Source organism: Panthera pardus, unplaced genomic scaffold, assembly GCF_024362965.1.
Source record: "Panthera pardus isolate Hobbes unplaced genomic scaffold, ASM2436296v1 HiC_scaffold_21, whole genome shotgun sequence".
Lineage (NCBI taxonomy): Eukaryota > Metazoa > Chordata > Mammalia > Carnivora > Felidae > Panthera > Panthera pardus.
In genome coordinates, this window is record NW_026526777.1 from 45,389,071 (window position 1) to 45,415,808 (window position 26,738).

Consider the following 26,738-nt stretch of genomic DNA (forward strand, 5'->3'; position numbering starts at 1 on the left):
TGAGTGACAAATGGGAATGGGTAGAAGTTGGGGTAACGTAAAATGTCGAACAAGAGATGGTACCTTCATTTAAGGGATGATATCTGTTAGGAACCAATCCAATGGCAAAGAGGGGTAGTTAAGCAAATAACTGAAACTCAGGTTTGGGTAGGATGGGATGTCTGTGCTAAGTGTGACATTTAGGGGCTCCTGGGTGGCTCACTCGGTTAAGCATCGGACTCTTGATCTTGGCTCAGGTCATGATCTCACAGTTCGTGGGATAGAGCCCCAGGTTGCACTCTGTGCTGACACTGCAGGGTCTGCTTGGGATTCTCTCTCTCTCCTTCTCTCTCTGCCCCTCCCCTGCTCACTTGGGCTCTCTCTCTCTCAAAATAAATAAACTTAAAAAAAAAAAAAAAAAGAAGTGCGACATTTGTGTGCAGGTGATAATGGTGCTATCAAAGGATTTTAAGCCTGAGAGTGTTCCCTTAGGAGCAAGTGGTGTGCAGAAGGGAGTAGAGGCAAAGAAGCCAGTTAGGAGGTGAGTGCAATTATTCTTCGTGGAGTCTACTCTCAAGGGCCCTTGCTGCCTTACCACCATTTTCCCCCTCAACCCATGGCATCCAGGTTTTTCCTCCAACTGTTGACTGAAACTATTCTTTCCTGTCGTGAATGAACTTCTACTAGCCAAAGCCTCTCGATTCCACGTACATGGTTAGACACTAACTCTAGCTGGAAACTTTTCTCTGAAACACAGCCTCTTGCTGCTTTATCTCCTGGTTCTCTGGAGACTGCTGCTCTGATCCAGACTTCTCATGCCCTGCCCATTGAGAAGTCCCAGTGTTCTTAAGGCACATCTTTAGCACCATTCTAATCTAAACTCTCCCTGGGAAATGCCTTGCTTATTTGCAACTTCTACAGCTTAAATCCTTCTTCCACAGAAAATCTATGGATAAGGAGAATCTGAGAATGGGGACTCTCTGGGGGAAATTTTATCACTGCAGTTGGTGTCAGCATTGTATTATGATGAATTCATCTCTGGAGCGCCCATGTGGCTCAGTCGGTTGAGCGTCTGACTCTCAGCTCAGGTCACGATCTCACGGTTCCGGAGATGGACCAGGCTCTGCGCTGACACCATGGAGCCTGCTTGGGATTCTCTCTCTCGCTCTTGCTTTCACTCTCTATCTCTCCCCCCTCAAAAAAAAAAAAAAATAGTAAATTCTCTACTTATGGCTCTTAAGATGAAGATTTGGGGTCAGGTAAATAATGTCCCCTTCCTCTTTACCCTTGTTATAGCTGTGCTGGGGCTTGCATCCACAACTGAACTAGTGGATTGAATGGTGAAGAAAAGATGCGGAAAGAGGTCTAATCTTCCTAGTGACTTTTTAAAAACCTGATCTCTGGGTGTTTTAAAACTATGCCTGGTCCCTCAAGAAATGCACTGCTCTTCTCTAATCTCCATCAGTGAATTGTTGACTAAAACTAGAAGGGGTGCTTCAAGGAGGTTGGAACTTTACTTTACTCATCGTTGTCCCCCAGGACCGACAAAGTGCCTGGCACAGACTAGGGACTCATAAATAGTGAACGAGGAGTTATATCTGTTCCATGTTTGGGTGGATGCAAGCCATACCCACATGTTCCTGGCTTGTCAAGGCCGGGGAACTAGCAAGAACACAAACTTTGGCTAAGCTGCCGAGACCATGTATTAATAGAATCTGGAAGGGGTCAACTTTAGAATTTATTGGCTTCAAATCTTATATAAACTTACTGCTGCATCCAAAAGACTCACATCTTTGTGGAAGGCCCAGGGTTTGGCAGATACAACCATGAATGAGGTAAGATTTGGGGACATAATCAACCAGGCATGAACTGGCTGAGTGTGACCACGGGAGCTCAAATCCAGACTGACACCTCTCTTTTTTCAGCGTCTCTACCTCAGCACAAATATCTTCAGTTTTGCAGACCACTTCTCTCGGATTGGATTTTGGTCATGTCTTCTCATCTAGTTTAATTTATTTTAAAACCTCAAAAATTTGTAATAATCTAATAAAGGTTTTTTTCCCTGAAGGCGTGTTTGTGGTTTGCTCTGACTGGTAGGGTCCAGTGCAACTTATCAATTTAAACCCACTGGAAAGACTGCGAATATAGTTTATTCCCTTCAAACTATTGCCCTACCGGTTTACTAAACACATGGCCTCAATGCTGTGCTTATTCCCTTCCTGGTGAGGGCCAACCTGAAATTTGCAGAGCCACTCTGCCCAATTCCAGGCCCATGGAGCCTTCACAGCCTCTGTCAACTCGTGCGGGATTCTCTCACGAATGCAAATAAGACCGGGTCTTGTCCCTATGTTGAGCTTGCCTCAACCTTTCATTCTGTGGATTGAGACCCAGTTTTGGATTTTGTTGCTTATCCTCAAAATAGCTCAGTAACTGGTCCTTATAATGAACCAGCATCTTCTACTGCCTCAGAGTTACAGTCAGTTAAGCATGGTTTCTTGAAAATATACACAGTTTTCTTTTTTTGTCAAAGAGGATGCCAAATAGAGCAATGTTTTATGTCCTTTGCTTAGAATATGTGCTGACTTATGGCTTCTTTTTGATCCTTGCAAAAAAAAAAAAAAATGCCTGCATTCCACCTACTCAGCCGTTCCTGCTGTTGTGAACAGAAAGGAGAGTGCCCTCCTATGCACTGGTGATTTCAGATGATGGTCAGGGACTAAGTGTAGAGCTTTTACTTCTCTACCTCCAGATCGAATGGCTTAGAATCAATTACTGCTAAGCCCAAATCATTTTTGGCACTTGCTCTTAAAAATGTAATTTCTCCATTGACAGCTCTAGATAGCAGCTGAGCTCATTCAACTCTTAGAGGTTCACTTCACCACCAATTTTTCCTAGAAGTTTCAAAGAACCAATGCTGTTTAAAATGGGATGTGTCACAGATATGTTGTTGGGCTTTTTTCTCTAGAGGAAGTAAATGTTTGCTATTATTCTGGATCTTTCTTCATTGTGCCCTCTGGTGAAAAACTAAAAGGTTCTTTGTGTGTGTGTGTGTGTGTGTGTGTGTGTGTGTGTGTTCATGTGTGTTTGTGCATGTTTATTTTTTAGAAAAGTCTTACAACTATTTTGTAAAGAGACCTTGGCCCTGCCCACATGATATGCTTGTCTCCATCTTTCTTTTTCTTCCTCTATCAAATATTTTCAACACCGATATTTTTCAGGCACTGTACCAGGCACGAAAATAACAATGGTGAGTAAAATTGGTACTGTTTCCTCCCCCTCATTAATCTTCCTCATATTGGAGTAAGAGTCTTGGGTTTCCCTCCTTAATGTTTATCAGAATGTTCCAGCCTTGTTTTGTGCTTGGTTGGTTTTGAAATCACATGGACCTGCCTTCTGCAACATGGAATCTACATCTAACCTCATTCCATGCAATTCTGCTGCTCCAAAGTGAATTTCAAATCTATATCTCTGTTTCCTTTAGACCTCAAGGTCTAAACACTAGCAATGATTTCTAAACCTTCTTTAAAATAGAGGAAACTTTTTCATAAGCAAATTAATTGTGGAACCAAATATGTTAAATAGACTATTTTGAAGCTACTCTATTTCTATCTAAAATAAGGTGGCATGTTAACTGCCTCCCTGACTCCCCTACTTTCCCTAGAGCACTGAGAGCACCTTGCTAAACTGAACTGGGAAAATCAGTCTCATGGCTGGCTGATTTACCTTGTGAAATTGCCCTGGAGCTCCACCTCCAGGAGTCACCCTCTGGGCTGAGTGATCATTCCAGGCTGCAAAGCAGTTTGGCCCTCAAGCTTATCCTGTTTGTGTGTGTGTGTGTGTGTGTGTGTGTGTGTGTGTATTTGAAAATAGGCTGCCTACCTTTCTCAGAATCGATGGGCACATCACACATCCTCATGTCCATCTGGCGCTCTGTATCACTTCCCAGTCTACTGCAAAGTGATAGAAACTAGGGCTCAGATTTGAAAGGAGAGGCAGGCAGTGTGCACTATTGGAATAGGCCTTCAAACTCGTACAGTGCTGAGTTTCTTTTTCTTTACAGTGCTTGTGCAGGGAAGCCGTCGCCCCACTTAGCATAACGGGTGGGTTCTCACTCTGCAGTCAAGAAAAGGAAAACATTTGATAAGCAGGTCAGTTCTCTGATATTTGCAAGGAGGGTTGCAAAGCGAATGTCTTGGGAACATATTACAGAGAATAAAAAATGATCCAGTGTTTGTATCTCAGGAGAGGGAGAGAGGGAGAGAAGGAGAGAGAGAGGTGGAGAGTAGGAGAGAGGTTTCTAATTCAGACCTGCAGAATAATTTCATCATCTGTTGGAAAGAGTCCCCATGACACAAAATTTTGCAGTTTCTCTACCTTCTCACAACCCCCGCACTGTTTCCACTTCATTGCTAGGGCAGGGTTTCTAGAACTAGAAGGTTTTGAAAAGCTGTTAGTGGAGGAATCGTTTTATATACCACCCCCTGTGCCCCAAATCTTTCCCAGAATTTGGGGGAAAGGAGAGCAAGGCAGTTTTGGTTTTGTTCTTGTTTTTAGAAACATTCTTCTTTTCCAAAATATAAAAGCAATACATCAACAGTACCAAATCCTTGTAAGAATACAGATCGGTAGGAGGACCTCTTAATACACTGCTGGTGCGAATTTATATTGACTGATGCAACCACTTTGGAAAAACACCCTGACATTATCTTTGAAAGGTAGACTTTCATATACCCTATGATAAGCTTTTCTACTCCTAGGTTTATATCCAAGAGAAATTGTTCCAAAGGGGCACTGGGAAGACACATACAAGAATGTCTGGAAATAGCCTACAGAATAAACAATAATATCTTCACAAAATGGAATATTGAATAGTCATCAAAATCAAAATAAATGAGCTCCAGTGGATGAATCTTAACAATACAATATTAAGTGAAAAAATTTCTAGAAGGTAACATATGCACGCTACCCTCTTAAAAGAATTAAAGCCACAATAATAATAATAATAAAAAAAACACATGCTTTCTAGGGCTATGTACCAATTAGATACAACTTTTTAAAAAAGAAAACAATGGGATGATGAGATTTGAGAAGGTGGTTCTTTTGGGTAGAGAAAAATGGCAAATGGGATTAAGAGAGGATCCATATCTAGATGTTAACTTTTGTTTGAATCCTAGTTTATATATTGATCATTGGGTTTATGAGTACTAATTATAATAAACATATTAGTAAATAATGAGTGTGCACGGGCCAATGAGAAGAGTATTTGCTGAGTTGAAGATTAATCCAATTCAGAGTGTGTTCTGGCATCCAAAGGGAAAACTGAAAGCAAAAATTACATATTCATTGTGAACAATTTAGAACCCAGCAAAGTCTGCGAAGAAAGAGACATCTCTAATAGTATCACTCCAGAAATAATCATTATTAACATTTTGGTGTATTCCCTTCTAGCTTTTTTCTAATTCATATTTTTCAACAAAATAATAACCGTGATGCTTAACCAATAATCTTATTCTTATACAATATTATGTATATTTTCTCATGTGATAAAACAATCTCTGAAAATGTTTTTAACAACTAAATAGTATTGAATTATGTTTCTGCATCACAGTTTATTTGACAAATCCTTCAGGTGTGTTTATTTGAGTTGTTCCCAATTTTTCATTATTATGAGTAAGGCTCCAAAAAGTATTTTGCACGTAATTTGGGTGCTGTCTCTGATGATTTCCTTAGGATAAAATTTTAAGAGTGGAATCTAAGTGTGAAAAATTTTGAGTTATTGTCACATGTTGATACATTGGAGGGCACTATTTTTATGAGAAATAAACTGAATAAGATAAGGCATATTTGTGTGCCAATATATACATGATTGTCATTTAATTAATATCAGTTGAATATGAAACTGCATATAATTACAAGCTTAGTTAGAATACTTTGGAAGAGGATAAAGAACTATCTTTCTCATCTGCAAGCCTATGAAAATTAAATGACTCAGAATTTTTCTTAACTTTTAGTAGAAATACAGGTGCATGCCCCTGGAGTGATTCTTTTTGTTGCATTAATGATAATAAATATAACTTAAATATCATGCTATTCTTTCAAAAGTGTTTCTCTATGCATTATCTCATTTGCTTTCCATGATTCTTCTAAGAATTTTGAAATAATTGACAAGTTATTCTAAAATTTATGGGGAAATGCAAAGGACCTAGAATAGCTCAGATAATCTCAACAATAACAAAGTTGGAGGACTCACACTACCTGATTTCAATACTTACTAGAAAGCTAGAGTAATAAAGAGAAAGTAAAATTTGCATAATTGTCATGGAAACCTACTAAATGATATAGCTGTATAAATATCGTTTAAGGCTCATTTCAATGCAACTGATCATTTCTTACCTTGGGACAAGAACAGCTATTGTCATTAAAAAGAACAACAACAACAACTGAGGCAAGTAAAGCATAATAAAAGCATTTTTCAAAGTAAAAGTCATATACTACTGATATGAAGATGATTTTAAGTGTTACACAAATATGATTATTTTTTAATAATCACATATTTAAAGATTATCCCATGCTTAAAGTTACAAATAATTTTTTTTCCATTAAAGATGCTCATATAAAATTTCCTTCTGAAATAAACTTAAGTTTTAAAAAAGTGATAAATTTGTGGACTAATACAGGAGTGCTAATACCTCATTACAGATTTAGGCAGACTGACCTGCCCAATAACTGGCTTAGCAGGAACACCCAGGTTTCCCTTTTACTACGAAGTAGTACTGATTCTAGTACTGATTCCTTTTACTACGCAGTAGAAAGTAGACGAGGAAGAATGTTTTCCGCAAATTGGCTTCTAGTTCACCAATCTGGTAACAAATGTATGGAGAGGCAAGCCAGGGTGTTACCTGAGAGAGGGCCTACCCCACAGAAACATGAGGGGTGGGAAACAAATAAGTCCCTCACAGCACACACACACACACACACACACACACACACACAACATAGATAGACCTGTCAGTGTCCCTGGCCCCAAATGTTGTCATTGTGTCTCTGGAGACTGAAGGTAGTGGCTGACCCCACTCTCTTGTGAACAGATTCCAGGTGATCCTGCCTCAAATTCAAAGTCCCAACTCACAGAATTTAAGCTATGACCTCGCCCCTTGGCTGCCAGACAGGCTACCAAAGCAAGATTGTATCTGATCGCTTTTATTTCTAGAGTGTCAATCCCATGGTGGGGCCCACTTAACAGAGTAAATGGAGGAAAGCCTGTTGGGTAGACAAAACCAATATTCAATGGGGGAGAAAACCAAGTCTCAGAGAAGTTAGGTAGCTTGCCAAGGTCATAGGGCAAGGAAGTAGGTTTGCATTAAAGATCTGACACTTCCAATGCAAGTAGTGGGAATGAGAGGCTTCAGGAAGGAATTTTGTTTTTTATATGTGACAGGGAAAATTTGTGTGTGTGTGTGGGGGGGGGGGGGAACAACTAAAAAGATGCAACCCTCTAGAACCAAAGAAAAATGACGTCCCAGCTTGAATGTATAAATCTCTGTGTGGCCCAAGGCTACATGAGGGAGATATTTTCCCCTACTTTTTCCAGGCAGATGTGCTGTGCAATGTGCTTTTTTCACACTGTGAAAGATGTGATGTGAGAATTCCCAGGAAAGTGGCTTTGTGGTTTTTGTCCTTGTAAAGTCGGTACTTTATCAGAATAATTGCCTTTTTCTTGACTTTTTTCTTTCTTTCTTTTTCTTTCTTCCTTCCTTTCTTCCTTCCTGTCTCCCTTCCTTCCTTCCTTCCTTCCCTTTCCTTCCTTTCCTTTCTTTCTTAAATCCTTTCCATCACTGTTCCAGTACAGCTCTTTGACAATTAGGGGCTCTTTCTCTGTGTCTGTGCAGAGACCAGCACCCATTCTGGGTGGTGGAGGTCTTTTCGTGTAACAGCTTCCAGGGCTGTTCCGGGATCATTTCTGCCAGTGTTATTCAGAGGCAGCTTCAGGGACTGCGTTGGAGAGCTAGTGAGCATTCCCCTTATGGCTGTCCTGCCCCTGGGAGTTCTTGGGGTAGTAACAAAAGTCAAAGTCCCCAGGACGTGCCCTGCTCAATTGTATGTACTTTGTTTCATTGTGAGATTTAATTTATTACTCTGGTCTCCTGTTGCACAAAACCTATAAAAATAATCCAGGCCACTCCTTTGTTTCTTCCCCAAATACGGCTTTTGAAAGCTTCTATTGTTCCAAAGGATCTTTTCTGCTGTCTTTTGAGAGAATGAGGGATTAGATCTGTTTCTTCCGTTGGGTATTCTCCCCACATCTCCACCTGGACCCATCAGAAGTCCAAGGACACATCACATGGCCAAAACTCCTACTAATAATAACACAAAATTGATTAATATAGTTGGAATTTATAGTTGAAGCTCAAGGACAGCAATCTCTGGGGAGAGGAAGGGAGGGCAGTTGCAGACAGGAGGAGACTTAAATGCATATTTACATAGCACTTTACGCAATAGTGAACAATAGCTTCTAATATTGCTTTACAGATGAGGAAACTGAGAGATCCGGGTCAAGGTCACACAGAGTAAGGGGTAAAGCTAGGATTCTAATCTCAGCAGTCTGGCTCAGTCTTCAGATTTCCCACATTGAGAAAATCTTACCTCCCCCAGATCCCCCTTGTTGCCACAACTAGAACCCTCCAAAGAATTCTCCCCACCACCCTGCTTTATTTAGCCAAAGTCTGTTTGAGTTAAAACCCCAACTGCTAGGCTTCAGTTTTCTCTTCCATAAAATGGGAACGATAATGATGCCTGTTTCATATAGCTTTATAAGTGCTATGCATATGGTAAACATCCACTATGTGACCATTATTACTATCAGCTATTAGAGAATTTTACAGAGGTTTAGAAATACTGGCTAATCATGAGACCTCTCCAGACGTTCATGAGACTGGAATTCTCCATTATTGCTTTACCAATACAAATACAAACAGGTTGTTTATCCTTGTGGTTCTGTATCTTACCCAGAATTTCAAATTTAGAAATTTCAGTTCAATGGTTTGTGTCTAAAGAGAACCATTTCTGCCATCACCACAAAGAAAGCTTGGGAACCCTTGGGTTTAAGACCCACAAGAGGGCCCACCAGGCAAAAAGATCTGTATCTTTGAGCTTTGCCCACACACATTAATTCAGATGAATAACAGGACAAAAGAAAGTACACAGCGTATTCTTTCATTAATTGGTTTATTCATCAGGAAAGGAAGAGAAGAATAAATGCTGGCAATGAGAATAGCCAGTTTTCTGGGAATTAAAAGACGTTTTTGCTTGAACGTGCTCAAAGTTTAAATAACGAGCAATAAATTATCTAAGTCAGTAGTTTTTCAACTGTGTTCAGTGGAGCCCTGGAGTTTTCCAAAGGCACCTCAGAGGCAGCTCTGAAGTTAGTAATTATCTCACTGGCTGAATGTTAACTCGCAAAGGAATGAAGGTACCGAGGCTGTGAAGCACGGAGAATGACTTTGAAAACAGTTGCACCAGAACCTGAAGACTTAATCAGTCCTGGGTATGTGTGACCTTGGTCGGGTCACTTCCCACCTCTGGTTTCTGTTTTCTGTCCAATGAGGAGAATCCATGATGTATAGAAACAGAGTTCTTTTGGCTCTAAATCGCTGAGCTCACTACATGAGTTGTGTTCCCTACAATGTCTACTTCCAACAGCAACAAAAATAGTTTGGGATTTCTTCATACAACTGTCTTCAAAGCTGGTACGTCACTTCTTTTTTTTTTTTTTTTTTTACACTTCTCAGTGGTTGCAAATCATAGCTCTTTCGTCTGTCCATTTGTTCACAACCAGGTATTTCATTCAGTTTACTCCAGAAATGTTCAGTAAGTGCCTTCCAAGAGCCAGGTACTGGTATAGGTGAGGAAAAGATGAGTAGGAGAAACTTTTCTGTTTTCTCCAGGGGCTCCCAGTCCCCTGATGAGCTGGTAAACCCACTCTTGTATGGCTTATAGATGTCTCCTAAGTCTGGCCATTCTGGCTGGAGATGATAATATATTTCAGCCAAAGATCTGAGAAACCGGTGGTTGCCTTGGAAAGAGGGAGACCTACCTCCCCTGTCTTTTGAAGGGTTTCCAATAAAGTAAATATCTTTTGTCTCAGAGGCCATAAGCTTGAATGTGAAAGCAGTCCTTTCTCCTGTTCCTACCCCTTTGGTAAATGCAAAGTACCTTCAATTCCCAGATCCCTTCTGTGGCTAGCTGGTTAGCAGTAGAACACTGTTTATAAGGATCTCTGATTCGACCTTGTTTAGCAGCCATAATAACCCTTGGTTCAAATGGATCAGTGTGCATAGTTAGGAAAGGCACCCTACGTAGTAATCTGATTTAGATTAATCTAGACTCAGGGCACCTGGGTGGCTCAGTTGGTTCAGTGTCTGACTTCGGCTCAGGTCATGATCTCAGAGTTTGTGAGTTTGAGCCCTGTATCAGGCTCCATGCTGACAGCTTGGACTGCTTCAGATCCCGTGTCTCCCTCTCTCTCTGCCCCTCCCCTGCTTGTGCTCTCGCTCTCTCTCAAAAATAAATAAAGATAAAAAAATTTTTGATTAATCGAGACTCAAATCCCAGATCCATCTAACTGGCTTTGTGCCTGTTGGCAAGCCACTCAACTTTGCTGAATCTTATTTTTCTTGACCTATGAAATTATAGACATGTCATAAGGTTGTTATAAGGGTAAGGACTCACAAATATAGCGTGCTCAGTGTTTGTTTATGCCTCGTGAGGATTCAAAAAGTGGCAGCTCTTTTTATTATCTGGTCTATGAAGAAGGCATTAGTCATCATACTGCCTATGAATGGAGAGCCGACTGGACTAGTCCTCTTAGATTATTGCGGGAATTTAAAGGAATCACTGTAGGGCTGAGCAGAGGCTTACAGATAGATGTATCCTGGGTGGGAGTCAGGGAAACCCTAGAAGGAAGTTGGGGTCAAGCTGTCAGCAGTCTGGCCATACCAGCTGATGGAGTGGAAATCTGAATGGGGTTCAGGAGAGGAACTTTCATTGCCTCAGGTCACAGAAGGTGTCAATGATTGACATTAGAATTGTAGGAAGGTGAATGGGTGAGACTTTTTCCCCCGTTGACCTGCCTCATTAAACCAGTAATCTCCATTTGGAAAGCCGCATTATCACCATTTGGGATACTAAGCCAGAAAATCTCAAGAGTTGAGGAGGCCTCTGGGGCACATAATAAAATCTAGAACAGGAGACTGGTGAATGGTGCCTTGAAAATGGAGGAGCCTAGACATTTGGAGGTTCAGGATCTGCCAGCTCAGCGGCTGCAAACTGGAGGACTTTGTTGTCACATCTATTTCAACCTGAACAATGTTTAAGGTGGAATTTCACCTACTTTTCTGGCTTTTCTCAAACATTAGATGATAGAGCCACACTGAACCTACATTCTTATGTAGCGAGTTTGCTCGCACCAGCTCTTTGGGCTAGATTATTTGCCAGCTTTCTTCCCTGAAATAATCTTTCCTTCTGGTTTTTGTAACACTGTTCTGTCCTCATTTTCCTCCTCCCTCTCCACCTGCCCTTTCTCATTCCGTTTTATACAAGCCCTTCCTCCTATGCCTTAAATGCCAGCAATCTCAGGGCTGTTTTAGATCCCCTTCGTTTTCCTATTCCATCCACATATTCTTCCTGAGAAACTTTTGAATCCCAGCTATATGCTGCTGTAGAGGAGAAAAGCTTTTCCCTTCATCCCTTTTAGGTTCTTTGGCTGGTCTAATAATTAAATTGACATAAGACAGATTAACAAGAGAAAATCAAGTTTAATTTTGTATGTATGGGAGCCCATAAAAATATGAGACTCAAAGAAATGACCAGAGCAGGCAGCTTTTTATACCTTTTAGGGAAGGAAGTAATAAAAATGTAAAGAATTGGCATGACAAAAGGGTTTGGATCCGGTGTAGCAAGTAACAAGGTTTATTCAGACAACCCTCTTAGCCCTAACTTCCCTATCTCTGGTGATGAGGATGCTTTCCATCCTCCTGGCTCAGGGAGGGTACCTTTCCCATGCGAGATTGATTTCCTCTTTTCAGGGGGACAAAGGAAGGTCAGAGTGTCCGCTTTTTGCATTGGCTGTTTCTTAAGTAACTTTAATTCACCATAATCAATTTGCCAAAGTGGCGTATTTTGGGGTGGCGTATTCTGCTCTCCTTCACGGCTTCTGTCCGTGAGAGCTGTCTAGCACATCAGGGACTTGAACTGTGCAGAACCACAGGATGGTAGGGGTTCTGGTGTGATATTTTTCTTTCTCCCTTTCATCCTTTAACTGACCTAGACTGTTTTTATTTTTAAAGTCATAATGCTTGTTTTGGAAACTTAGTAAAACAGAGATAGTTATAGATAAGGAAACAGAAATTGCCCATAATCCATAGATAACCGTAGTTGATATTTTGTTTCTTTAAAAGAGAATTCTACACCGTGCTGATTTCCATCACTATCCTCTCACTGGAAGTTCTTTTGCTTCATAAACTCATTTTCATATTTATTTAACTATTTTATTTCCTATCTTCTTTACTATGCGTTGTTCACATTCCCAGGCCCCAGATAATGTCTAGCACACAGGAGGTGCTAAGTCTTTGTTGAATAAAGAGTCTCCACATATACAAGAGAGTTAATACTTTACATACAGTTCTAGATTTTTCTTCATTTAGCATTATACTTCATCTTGCCACTGACTTAAGCATTTCTCTGTCATCTGGAATGATGAGTGAAGTCTTTTATGAATTAAGAGGATCCCCAAGGGTCATCACTGGCCTCCCATTTACTACTTCACTGAAGAGGAACACTACAGACCAGCAGGCTTATTAGAGTCAATCAAGAGCAAGGCTTTGGAAATTAGAAACTTGACTAGCAGGTCGATGCTGACACGTACCATTCTCAACCCTTACATTACTTAGCTCCCCTTAGTAGAAAGAACTCTTAAGTTTGCTTTACCCAGGAAAGAAAGGCAACCTCCCTGTTGAAATCTTCCAAGAGATGCTGTTGGATCCTTTAAACTATTCCTGAAATAGTGGTGCAATGTCCTAGGGGAATGGAGGCATGCTGAGATGAGATTTAATGTCCAAAGAACCTGAGAATGGATGCTACCATTTCTACACTTCAATCCCCAATGAGGAGAAAGTGGTCAGGTGGGAAGGTAGTGGCTGAGCAAAAGGGGAGCAGAAACTGGAATGGGGTGGGAGAAGGAGTAAAGACAGAGAAAGGGAGAAGGTACACGGAAAGGACCATGGGCACAGGAAACAGACCAGGGCTCCCATCCCATTGCCCAGTCACCAAATGCGGAACTTTGAGTAAGATGCTTAGAACTTCAAGTCTCAACTTGGTCGTCTTTAAAGAAAGCAATTACCCATTGATACTAGTGACTATTATTAGGTCTTTCAAGATGTCTGTGCTCAGAAACTCCAGGAACAGTACAGATGAAGAGCACAGTATCACCATATCTGAAAGGGGCTGCTAAAAGGAAATGGCCTCACTGGAATTAACAGGAGAGGCTTGGGGTTACTTTAAATGACAATGTCAAAAGAACTGACTTTATTCAATATAAGTAAACTCAAAACATAAACATGTAACCAGTATTGACACTGTGAATTACTACCTCTAACTCTGCTCTGAGGGTCCTTGGCACTATTTGAGTTGTGGAGCTCTTCAATGTTTGTTTCTATACCTTAACCTGTTCCCAGATTCACTCCCCCAGGGGTAAAGTGAAAATTAAAGGGCAGACAGATGAAAAAAATTTTTAAAAAGATACCAAAGTATAAAGATAGGCATGGAACACCTGGGTGGCTCGGTTGGTTAAGCGTCCGACTTCGGCTCAGGTCAGGATCTCACGGCTTGTGGGTTCGAGCCCTGCGTCAGACTCTGTGCTAACAGCTCAGAGAATGGAGCCTACTTCGGATTCTGTATCTCCCTTTCTCTCTGCCCCTCATCTGTTTGCTCGCTCACTCTCTCTCTCAAAAATAAAACATTAAAAAAAATTTTTTAAGATAGGCAAAGTGATGCTAAAAATCCAAATTAAAACTAGACCAGAATATTTACATATTTTATTAAATCTTTACAATCAGTAATTATAATCAAATACACAATTATATACAAGGATTATATACATTTTGCCCAGACTTTTACATCACAGTACATAGTTTCCCTTAGAAATATTGTATACATTTATCACCAAACAATAAAATCCAACAACAGTAGTGTTACAGCACCTGTTAGTACAGACATCTTTTTCATAAATTACATCATAAGAAAATATACGGCTGTAAATTGGGCTTTTAAAAATGTCTTTTATAAAATCTGAACATACAATATTTCATTCACAGAATGTTTTTTTTTTTTCTATGTTCTGACTGAAGCCTTGTGCATAAAACGACCGGTTGGAATATTTACTAAATCAGCCCCCCCACCTCCAAAATTATAAGCACGATTTGAATTACTTATGCTGAGCTTCCTTTATAATGAATCTGACATGGGGTCTGGTGAGAGAACAAATGCTGGTTTTATTGTAAAAAGGGCTATGATGATAATTTGAATTTTTAAAAAATTCTCAAAAGCATAAGCATATTAGAAACTAAAACCAGAGAGTGCACAATTTATCATTTTACTAATACTGTGAAGAAAAAGGGAAAAGTATAATGTCAAAAAATAATTTGTTCTTGAAACAACTGTATTCTTGTTGGAAGCCTATTACATGTTAAAAAAAAAAAAAACCTGCCAACAAAATATCCCATCCTAAACATATCCAGTAAATTACAATTCTTTCATACCTAAAACTTTATGGGAAAATTATTGCAAATTAGGGTATTATCATTTCAATGGACTTTCATAAGCAGAAAAACTATAGCTATTTTTAGTAGGTAAACAAGTTAAGTTTTAAAACTTGAAAATACCTGAATTAAACACTTGCTCTAATATCTAACTTTTCACTTTCAGATAAATTCCTTACTTGATTCCAGGTTTGTAAACATTGTATAAATCCTTCTTATTCAAACAATTTTATGGCTGTGGCGATCACTTCATCTCTATTTCTATGCAGTCAACATTTAACTGAGGTAGACCAGATGTTTCTAAAATTCAGGGTCTCATAGAATCCCCCGAATATTTAGGAAGTAAATAAAACGTCTATCAAAGGTATTTAAAAAACAAAACATTAAAAAAAAACAAAAACCTAATGCTGTTGGAATTTTTTAATGAACTCAAAAACAACTTCATGGCAGTACACTGAATAATAATAATAATAATAATAATAATGAATAATGATAATGCTGGGAGTTTTGAAGCTGAACATTATACCTTAACTAGGGAAAAATCAAATATGATTCTTTCTGGGTATAAAGTATAATTTCTTAAATTTTTTTCTTTTTTCTTTTTTTTTTTTTTTAAGGATTCACTTTTCTAAAAAAGTGAACAATTTGCTTCTAGATATCAATGAATGGCAACAACTCCCCCTAATGGCCAAAGGAAGGGAGAGTAAGCTGGTTCTTGTTACCATGAGATCTTCGTGGGAAAAAAAATTTTTTTACGTTGTTTTGCTAACTTAGAAAGTTGGATTTAGACAACAATGACTCTGAGCTACAAATACAAAATCAAACCAATGTATATAAGGCTTCTGTAATCAAAGTCTTAGAGGAACATCTCCTTTTCTCAAAGCCCCAGTCCTACAAATCAAGGCAAGTCAAATAATTAAGCTTCAGCTATTTTGGCAGCTTTGCAATTAAGATGAACAAAGCACTATATCTATCCTTCCATATACTGTATGTATTATAGTTCTATCTTCTTACACCAAATTTCACATGCAGAAAGACTAAAATATCCACTTTAGTGTCAGGTTTAATTAAGGGCCAATAATGGTCTTATAATACTACTCTTCCCCACCCCTCTCCCCCCCCAAAGTGTCTTCTCTATTAGTTTTATTACTCATTGACCCAGTTACATTTAGCCGGAATTTTTGAAAGCAGCTATTCATCCCCTTACAAAAGAATATGTCTACCTGGGATCTAAGACACACTGTACATGAATATACATAACTACAGTACAGCACTGCTGTTCTCTTAACAGCTCCATATACAGTTTAAGTTCATTAGTACCTCAAAACTGTTTTCAGAAAAGACTATTAGGTCATGTCATGGTAAAGAGAAAGAAAATTAAGTCTCACAAATACTCCTTTAGACTGATTTAGGTAAGTTTTAAAAAATAAATAAAATGAATAAAACCATGATTTCAACTACAGGGCTGTCTATAGGATATCAACAACAATTTTTAAAAAATTAAATGTGGCTAGCACCAGACTGCCACCAAAAAAAAAAAAAAAAAAAAAAAAAAAAAAAAAGAAAAGAAAAAGAAATTCTCATTAAGCTATATGGCTATTTGTTAGTTGCTACTGTGTAAGTTTTTTACACAGGTTACCATAGACTAATTTTCAAGTCCATATCAGAAGGAATATTTGTTAAAACAAAACAAAAATGAAACATCTTAAAAACATGATTCAACAGAAAATGTGACAGACTCCTTAGGTGCAACTTTAGAAACCATAGTTTCAAAGAAGAAAAATAGTAGTTTCCCTAGGATTTTCAGATTACTACCACAGTTTTATTATGGCTCCCTAAGATAGAAAAATGGAACAAAATGTACTCAGCTACTGGCGATGTGGCCCTTGTGGCTCAAATTGCATACTAAACATGGGATGGAGTAAGGCTGATGGCCAGAGGTAATCACCTCTAAGAGCGATGAACTGGAAAAGATTTATAATTTGCCCTACAAGGACAGAACTTTAAGTGCCATTTCAGGTCAGTCACAGCTTTCCCTATGGAAGGCCCAATGGCAAGTTCATTATCACAACATTACAGTTTCCCCCTTGTTCCATTTTTCAGAAGCATTAAGTAACCAATTTCCACAATATATTATATGACCTTTTATCCTGGTCCCAAAGATTAGCCTTTATGCAGAGAACTCACTGAGAAAAAGTACACTGGCTTCACCTTTGGTTTAAATGAAAAGGACATTGTGAGGAGAGAAAAAAAATCAAGTCCTCTTGATCATTTGTTACACAATGAAGCAAGTGAAAGTGATGAGCAAAGGCTGCTTTCACCATGAACGCATCTGCTTCACAATCACTTAGGTCACTCTGAGTGTTTCTGTGAAGGCAACATAACCAGAATGCCCGCAGTACTCATCTGTATTTTCCCCAAAGAGTCTCTAACCCCAAAACCAAGAAAGCCGAACTTCCTTTAATTAGAAAGCTCTACAAATTCCTATTCTCCTCTCCACTATCAACCGAATTTGTTTCTTGTCTATCTGACAAGACTGCAGAAATCTGGTTCCTAGGAAGGCCAGCAATCTTTTCCTGGCCTGAGGTGCTGCAGGGTGGCACGCGATGCTGTCATGGGGTCAGGGTGGGGAGAGGGGGAGGGTTGGGAGTTTCCATTTTTGATGGGACGGTTTTAAGCAAGGTCAGTTCTAACACGGCATGCTCCAGATTCCTATGTTAACTATCTCAGTCAGAACGTGGTTGCTCATCACCATACTTAAAGACTCCCATTAGAGAGCCTGCTTAGTATTCAGGTGTCTGTTAACCACAGTTTGGCTTTTCTTTTTAAATACCTACCACCAGATTCTTTAGTGAGTCATAGTTCATCTTTCTCCATCATTTCAAATGCTTCTATATCTTCATTCCAGTCTGCTAATATGGAGTCTATAGGCTGGACCTTTTTACCCCAGCTAACATTAGGATTGGAATCTTCCTCAGTTTCTGATTGTTCTTGAAGCTGGTTATCTAAATCTGTACATTCACCATCAAGACTTGTAGTCTCATGGTTTTCCATGGGGTTAGAAATCTGTTCAGAAGGAGAAACACTTGCAGCATTGTCCGTATCTGCTGGAGATAATGATTCTGGTTGAGAGTTTAGAGAACTTTCCTCAGGAGACCCTTGATCAACCAAATCAACCTCCTGAGAACTTGATGTAATCTGTTCAGCACTCTGAGAATCATTTTCAGAGGATGGTTGTTCTTCATTTTCCATTTCGGGATCTGTACATGAAAGAAACAAGCTTCATGCTACTTTCCTACTCAAAATATTTACTATCACACTTTTAACAGCCTACTGGTTGTTGCAATAAAATGAAGAAATAAAAAAGAAAGAAAAACATGTTAATGCAGAGCAGTGAACATTAACACTGAAGAGTAAAAGACTGCCTTTAATCATGTAATCACATGTTTTCTGCATATTCATTTTGCAAAATGTGCCATTACAAAATAAACATTCTTCCAAACTGAAGAGTGACTCTAGTAACTGACAAGTCTTCAATGGGGATTAGTAAATATGCCAACGAATACACTAAACAATACTATTATTTAAGTGTACATAGATTTACACTGTAGGTCTAAAATTTATTAAATATCTCAATTCAGGAAAGCTTGCACATGAGAACATATGAAATAGAGTAAATTTTAAACAGCACTGATCATAACCATATTTTAACATAATATTCTTTTGAAAAGTGAAATTCCCATGCAGTAAGCCATGACAATGCCAATAATACAAAATTTTGGATGATTTGAGGGTACTAATGTGGTTAAATATTTTCATAAAGACACGAACTCAGATTATTTACAAAACTTGTATTTCATTATTGTAGGTCTATGAATTATAAGACCATTTTAAAATCCACTGGAAGGCTAAGAGTAGGTTAAACCTCTTGTAATGAATATACAATGAAGCCACTAGAAGCATCCTATTTGGGGTTCCTACAAGAAAGTGCTTTCACAGCACTGATGCCCCATGCTGCCTCATCCTCAATCTCTGTGCTTAGCCAGCAAGCAAGTCTTGAGGGTCCTCTGTGTGATGGGCACTGTGCAAGGTACTGGGGGTAAAACGAGGCAAAAAGAGACACCAGATTTGCCCTTATGGATCTTTTAGTCCAGTTGGGGAAAACATTTCCAAATAATCACACAAAATAAATGGAAAACTCTAACTGTGACATGTTTTATGTTGCTAGGAAAGGTTACAGGGAATAGGAAAGAATAGAGTTGAGGGTTTCCTTTGGAAACTGACACGTGAGCTCAGATTTAAAAGTAGAGTTAATCCAACAAAGAAGGAAGGGAAGATGGACATATTATAAAACCAGAAAAACTAAAGGAAATACAGGTATGCAGGAAGGTACAGACAGGTGTGTTTATGCGTACTCTAAGTAGGATTATCTGACTAGGGAAGTTTAAGTTCTTGGGGGGGGGGGGGGTTGGGGGAGTCTCCACATTCTCTTCTAAGCTGTGGAAAAGGTACACTTGAATTCGACAATCAGGAAAACTATGGTGGCGACCAAAGAAGAGAAAGCGGAAACTGGCTGCTTGGAGCTCATTTACACTAGGCTACCCTAAGTTCAAGGGAAAACAAAAAGAAAACCTTCAAGTTTTTTTCTAAAATTGTATTAATCTAGTTTTAGAAGGATAGGAAAGGGCGTAGTGCTGTTTTGTCTAGTAATAAAAATTGTGCTTTTGGCAAAATTACCCTGGGGATACATGTATTATGTAACATTATTTTGGAAATCTAGCTAACACAAAAGGATAAGAAAACAGAAGAGTCGGTGTAAATATAGGAAAAGAAAAGATCAAATTGCATTTTCAATTGTATTATATGCTTAAACTCAAAGCAACTCTCAATTCAAAAAAATACCATTAAAAAAAAGAACTTGATAAAGAGGGTAAAAATAAGATACATATGCAAACAACCTCTCTCTAGTAACAACTGGTTAGGATTAAATTAAGTACCATTTTCACAATAAAAGTAAAAACTATAAAACAAATTTATTATGAAAGGAACAAGACTATATTACTTAATACTATAAAATCTCAATGAAAACACACAAGATCTAATTATATTTGTAGCTAAGGGTATGTTCCTGTCTTAATATTTAACAAAAACTTCCTACTTCTATGAAAGCATCATGTTCCCATTTTACTTCTTTTTGTTTTCTTTTGGGAGCAGATAGAACTATTTACAAGTTCTTATGGAAGAATATATCAACGAGAAGTGAAGAAATTGTAAAAAGAATTAGTGAGAGGAGAGTTGCCTTATCAGATATCAAAATGCACTCAAAACAGCAAACCTGTACTACTGGCATAGGAGTAAACAAACAGATCAGTGGAAAAGAAGTGCTAGTCTGGAAACACATGGAATATATGAGAAGAGCTGGTATATAGCAAAGAGGCAGCAATCAGGAAAGTAAAAATGGCAGATGGAGAAATAGAAAAAGGAAGGAAGGAGTCAGTGTCTGCCACACTAATACACATTTTGATTCCAAGGTGCCTGTCAGCACTGGCATGGAGTACCACGATCCTAAGAGCATTAACAGCTATGTCATTAAATTCAGGAATAGATCAGAAACACAGGAAGCAAAAAAAGAGTGAAGAAAATGTCAAGATACAAAGACAAGAAAGTTATTAAGTTTTAATAATAAAAGGACAAGGGAGCCTTGGCAAAGACTCAGAGACTGGATGTTCCACAATCATTCATTCATCTGTACAACCAGCATTTGCTGAAACAAGAGTACAGAGATGAGAGCAGGTAAAGAAGTACAATGTGAAATGAGTGTCAAAGTAGAACTCATTAAAAAGACACTTTTAAATTTTACCTATAAGAGAAAATTCCATAAAGAAGGTGGTATTTAAACTGGGTATGCAGGATGGCTAAATGTCCTCAAAGAGAAAATGGGCCATGGGGATGGGGACAGGGATTGATGAGCATTTCCAGAAAGAGGGAAGAGATGTCCAAATGCAAAAACGCATGAGAAAGCATGCCAGGTTGTAGAAAGAGGGCAGGTATGTATCGATTCTGCTTAAAAGGTTTCAGATGCTCCTTTCTAGGCAGAGGCCTTCTGCGTACATATTAGATTTTTTTCCCTGAAGCAAATCCTTTCCAATAGCAACCCAAATCCTACAGTTCAAATTTAGGGCAGATTCACCCCAATCAAGTTCAGTGGGAAATAATCTTAGGAAAAATAACACTGCCAGACTTAAACCTTGAGCAGTTCAAACCATGGCACCTTTCCTTTCTTTCCCCTATTTTCTCTGTCTGCCTCTTTACCAGGTAGACAGAAATATAGGAGTAGCCCTGAAAACATCCTTCTACAGCTCTTAAGGCACCACAGGCCTACATTGTAAACTGCAAGCATGATACTGTATTGAACCTTTAAAATGACGAGTCTTTTCCCCTTGAAAATACTGAGAAAGGGAAATGGATTCTTAACTATAAACTGTTTGAAATTTGGACCTAAATGAAAGAGCACAGTGTATTTTGTTTGTGAGCACAGGGTTGGACTAAGTACCTTTACAAACTCTTGAAATTTGGGAAGATGGGGCACACATGACAGACATAATATTAAAACTTCTGTGGATAACTTAACTTTTAGATGTATGACTGGTTTGACCCGAGGAAGCAATGTTTCCACTTGATAAATTAAGAATGCTTTACTTCTGAAGAATGCGTAGTAAGATAAGTGAACATTTTTGCTAGCAGATAGGACTGTTGCAGATATTTCTGTATTAATGGCTGGGACTTCTCAGAATAAGACAGTTAACAGTGGGAGTGGGGGGCTTGTTCTGGACTTCTATTTTCTGTATTAATATGTGGGAAGAACTGCTCAATCCAAACTGTATGACATTATACAGGAAGTATGGATTTGTGCAATGAGATTTTTAAAGGGCAATCTGGAGGACATTTTAATGTTGAGATTTTAAGGATGCTAATTGTTTGGGATACTTATACAATCCTACCTGGTACCCCTGATGGTACAATATGGCTCAGACATAGCTGGAAATTTAAAAAAAAAAAAAAAAAAAGTGCCTACTTAGTTCTATTCAGTGCTTCTTAAAGTGTAGCTGAGTGGGATTATCTGCGATGCTTATTTAAAATGTCAGATTCTGGTCCCCTGCCTTCAGAGAGTCTGATTCAATATTCTGGAGTAGGACTCTGGAATCTACACTTGTAACAAGTATATCAGCTGATTCTGATGCAGAAGAGAAACACTGATGCATGCAGTAATGGCACAAGACAAATCAATGACAACTACCACAGACATTAACTTCTTAGGATATTTTCCTAAGTATTCTGAATGAAGTAGTTGATTTACTAAAACTATTATCGATTTTTTTGTTGTATTGATAATAGTGTTACATTGATTTAGTAAGTATAGTTGTACAGTGCCTGAAAGACCTACATAAAAAAGGGAATTTTTCAAGACTTTGTGTCAAAAGATGACTCTATAACAGAATCACAGTTCAACAAATTTAGAGACCAGCAAAACTTTAAAATACATATAATTTAAGTAAAGCCCTTTTACTGCAAGGTCCTTAAAATAGAACACTGTTCAGATAATACTTTTCGTACAGTAATCCACTCCTGCCTTATTCACGGTTTCCCTTTCTGAGGTTTCAGTTACCTGCAGTCAACCATGGTCAGGAAGCAGATGACCCTCCTCCTCCTGACACAGCATCAGAAGAAGGTCACTAGCAGCCTAATACTGTCACAATGCCTATGTCATTCACCTCACTTCATCTCATCACGTAGGAATTTATCATCTCACATCACCACAAGAAGAAGGATGAGTATAGTACAATAAGATATTTGGAGAAAGCCCACATTCCCCTAAGTCTCATTACAGTATATTGTTATAACTGTTCTAGTTTATTATTAGTTATAATTATTAACCTTTTATCGTGTCTACTTTATAAATTAAACTTTATTACAGGTATGTATGCATAGGAAAACATGGCAAATATACAGATCGGTATACTATCCAGTTTCAGGCATCCACTGGGGGGTCTTGGAACATATCTCCCACAGATAGGGGAGGCGCTATCTATAGAATTTATCTTTTCTCACATTCTTTCTCTAGTATGGGAAGCACATGCTTTGCTATGATCTCGTAGTCCTAATCCCATGTACTCCTACACACATACACATTTCTAAAACAAAGTCGATATTTTACATACTTTATACTGTATTCAAATAAAAGTGATCAAAAGTAACACATGCCAAAACAACGTCTTTGTTAGACTGACTCTTGCATAGACATGGACTAGCGAATTCATCTATTATATGGATATATAATTCACAGGATTTGTTATGACAGGATTGAAAAAGAATTATTATCATGGGACAGCTGACTAGACATGAAAATAATCTAATCACATTAAACAAGATAATTATCATGATATCCACTGAAACACAATTATATATATATATATATATATATATATATATATATATATATATTTGCATATGCATGTGTGTGGATATATACATGTACACAAATACATATATACATATATATAATTTAAGGCTTATTAATGCAAGATACTTACTACTGTTAATAATGTAGCTTGGAATCATTTTACCTTTTAATATTGCTGCTGAAATTCCAATGGTAGCACAAAATGGGGGGAGAAAAGCAAAGGCATTAAAGACTTATATGGAATAATAATTTGCCTGTGTTTGATGTGCATAAATGCATATACGTAGGAAAGAGTTGAGCAAAAGGACTTGGGGAAATAAAATCACAAACATAGGAGGATTTAAGATTAGAAATCCTTTCTATTCTGTTGTTCCCAACTCTACATCCTTATGTACATATGTCCTACTTCGTTGTTCTTAAATAGTTGACACTTGAAAGGATCTCAAAGAAGAATAAAGCACTACTATAAGAATGAGAAGACAAGACAAAACAACACTGACTTGGCTAGCACTAGGTTATAGCTAACCTTTTTTTTTTTTTTTTTACTGTTTCACTTGGAAGTTACACTGAATTGAATCAGTTTCCTACATATCTGTGAAACAAACATCCCAGGGGATTCAACAACCTGCACCAATTACACAACTTTAGCCATTTACAGGTAATGGGAGAAAGAGAGTTCTCCCTCCAGGCTCCTCCAGTAGATCAGGAGGTGCGGCCCACCATAAGCAGGATGGTAGTAGTCTATGTCTGATGGTTCACTTTCCCTCATTTCTCCACTATCCCAGGATGTGAAATATAAGAGAATACCAGTAAGACCTGCCGTTTATACAATAATTTGGGTTTCGAATAGCTTTCAAATAACTAACAAACATTGTGGCCTATAGAGGACTATATATTATCGTGAATTAAGGCATGCTGCCTTGTTCTTCAGACATCACTTATATCTCTTATAACTTATAAATCCCTATGTGATAAACTTACACCTCAGTGGGTAGAAGCTGGTAGATTTGTACTGCCTTCAACAAGACAGTGGTCATTTGATTATTGGTGGCCTGCTGAAACCTAACTACTAGTATACTGTATACAATACCACTCGATACAATCTCTTTTTATTCCTTATAAAAGAAATGTAAGATCTAGTATCAGCAGAACTGAATGGTGAACATGTGTGGATATTTAAATTGACTCTCTTGATATATTCCCCCGTATGTTTATCACTGGGCAGGACCATAGCAAAAATGATAAATTACATGTAAAAAACATTATTCTGAAAGCATCCTAAGTCAGCAAACAAAGCAAAGTAAATGTTTTGCAACTCTTATTTCCAAAAGAAAAATATATTTTGAAAGCATCTTCTTTTTAACTTCTTTTACCAGTGCACCAAAAATAACTTTCTATAACTCATTTTTGTTACCAAACTAGTAAAACTAATGCTAAGCTACATCAAAAACAAGGATTTTTTTTACCCTTACCTCTATCCTTTGCTTTGTCAGAAAGGAGCACCTCCACCTCCTCATATTCCCGGATGGCATCCAGTATGATACTTCCTTCTTTACTAAATAAGAATAGCATGGGGATCTTGATGTCATCTGTGTCCTTCCCGTCACCTGCCATCTGGAACAGAGGGGCAGTATCACTGCTGCTCCCCTCATTGTCATCTAGCAGAAAATGAATACAGCAAACATAAAAACATCTGTCCATTAAAAAGATCTACAGACAAAACTTTACTGTTTTTTTCCCTGTTGGCAGCATTTATTTTATGCATCAAGAATCATAAAAATGAACATACTTGGGGCTCACTAATTCCACTCCTAGAAATTTATCCTGAGGAAAGAACTCAAAAGAAGCAAAATGATTTACTCCCAAAGTAGTTTACTGGAGTGCTACTTATAATTGTGAACAACTGTGAACTATTACAAGTAAATTATAATTAAGTACTTGATGGGACACCCAGGAAAACAGAATATTATTATTACATGAAAAAAGTAGAACTCAAAATTTTATGATTATGACTAAAAACTTCCATATGCTTATGAAAAGCCTTGGATATTTCACTCAAAGACTTGGATTATAATGATAGAACTAAGAATGAAATTTTATTGTTGCTTAAGATTTCCTTTAATGGCATTTACCAAACTACCTATTGGTAGTTCTTTTTTATATACTGCTCACAAAGAAGAATTACGATAGTCATTTTCGCTCTGTAAGTTGAGGTGACCATTACTGTTAGTTTACATTGGTTAGCTAACCGCAGTAGGACTGCTCAATACTGTTTGACCACGGGGCCGGCCATGTTCACCTCTAACTGCACACGCCAGGTGAAGAACCTCCCTGTCCCTTCTCAGAGAGCTTGCTCTGAGGACCCACCTCCTTAGCAATAACTGACTAGACAAGCATGGCCACCTGACAGTCTCTCTGGAGGACCTAGAAGTGGCACACAGAATGACTGCTCCGGTTAGCAGTGGGTAGTGATCTAGTAAAATAACAGACTCATGGTTGAGGCTGTAATTTTACAATGACTTCTTGGAACTAATGGGGAAAGAGGGAACAAGCTGGTGAGAAGCTGGAGAGTGAAGCAGAACTGCAAAGAGATGCAGAGAAGAGAGTCTAGGAAGACCCAGAGATAAGTGACAGACAGATGTGAAAAATGCTACTTAAAAAAATCATGGTTCCTGATGATTTCTGCTCAGTTGAACTTCTTTCGTGTTCAATTAAAATAATCCAGTCCCATGTAGTAAACAAACTTTCCATCTTAAACCAGTTTAATCAATTACTGTCTCTTGCAGACAAATGATTATTCTAAGATAATTTTTACTTCTAGTACTTGCGGTAAAAAACTTAGTCTTAATTACTAGCTCATTTATTTACAATTAAAACTAGAAAAAACAAAATACTTCATCAGAAACAAAAAAACATAGGAAAAAGAAATTATAATACAAGAAAGCTTCCTTTTAAAAATTAAATTTTCTGAAAATAAAGATCATTGCCTCTTGTTTACCCACAGAACTCAGTAGAGGATTCTGCTACTAATAACTACTAAAGACAACATTTGACTTGACAAACCTCGCAGAGTAGAGAATACCACAAGAGTCACACTTTATAGGGAAAATGGTAACTATTCCACTTATGTTCCAGACTTTACTTTTTATATTTTAAAGTCTTGGTGAAGAGGTGTTCAAAGTGATAGTGATGACAAGCATTAAATTCTTCAATAAAAGATATCTCTGTGTGGAAAATAACTAAGGATAGAGAGATGATTTGAGCGGAGCATCAGCAACCTGTTTCTGTAATTGGCCAGAAAGTGAATGTTTTGGACTATGCAGTTCTCTAGTCCATTACTGTGGCTCAAAAGTAGGCACAGACAGGAGCGCCTGGGTGGCTCAGTTAGTTAAGTGTCCGGCTTTGGCTCAGGTCATGATCTCGCGGTTCATGAGTTCGAGCACCACATTGGGCTCTGTGCTGACAGCTCAGAGCCTGGAGCTTGC

At 38.2% G+C, this 26,738-nt stretch overlaps 1 protein-coding gene across 10 annotated transcripts in view; it reads right to left on the reverse strand.

The window, feature by feature from the left end:
- Window positions 1–3,806: 3,806 nt before the first annotated feature.
- Window positions 3,807–26,738, reverse strand: part of EDEM3 (ER degradation enhancing alpha-mannosidase like protein 3) — a 78,691-nt gene continuing 55,759 nt past the window's right edge. For 5 of the 10 annotated variants that reach the window (XM_019427045.2, XM_019427010.2, XM_019427041.2 and 2 more), the window contains 3 exons: window positions 24,726–24,911; window positions 23,384–23,431; window positions 14,056–18,052 (listed from right to left, as the gene is read on the reverse strand). In XM_019427045.2, the coding sequence (XP_019282590.1) occupies window positions 17,649–18,052; window positions 23,384–23,431; window positions 24,726–24,911 (638 nt within the window). In that variant the 3' untranslated portion in view covers window positions 14,056–17,648. Of the gene's footprint in view, window positions 4,093–14,055; window positions 18,053–23,383; window positions 23,432–24,725; window positions 24,912–26,738 lie in introns of those variants that run through there. The other 5 variants (XM_019427031.2, XM_019427048.2, XM_019427025.2 and 2 more) reach the window with 3 other exon arrangements.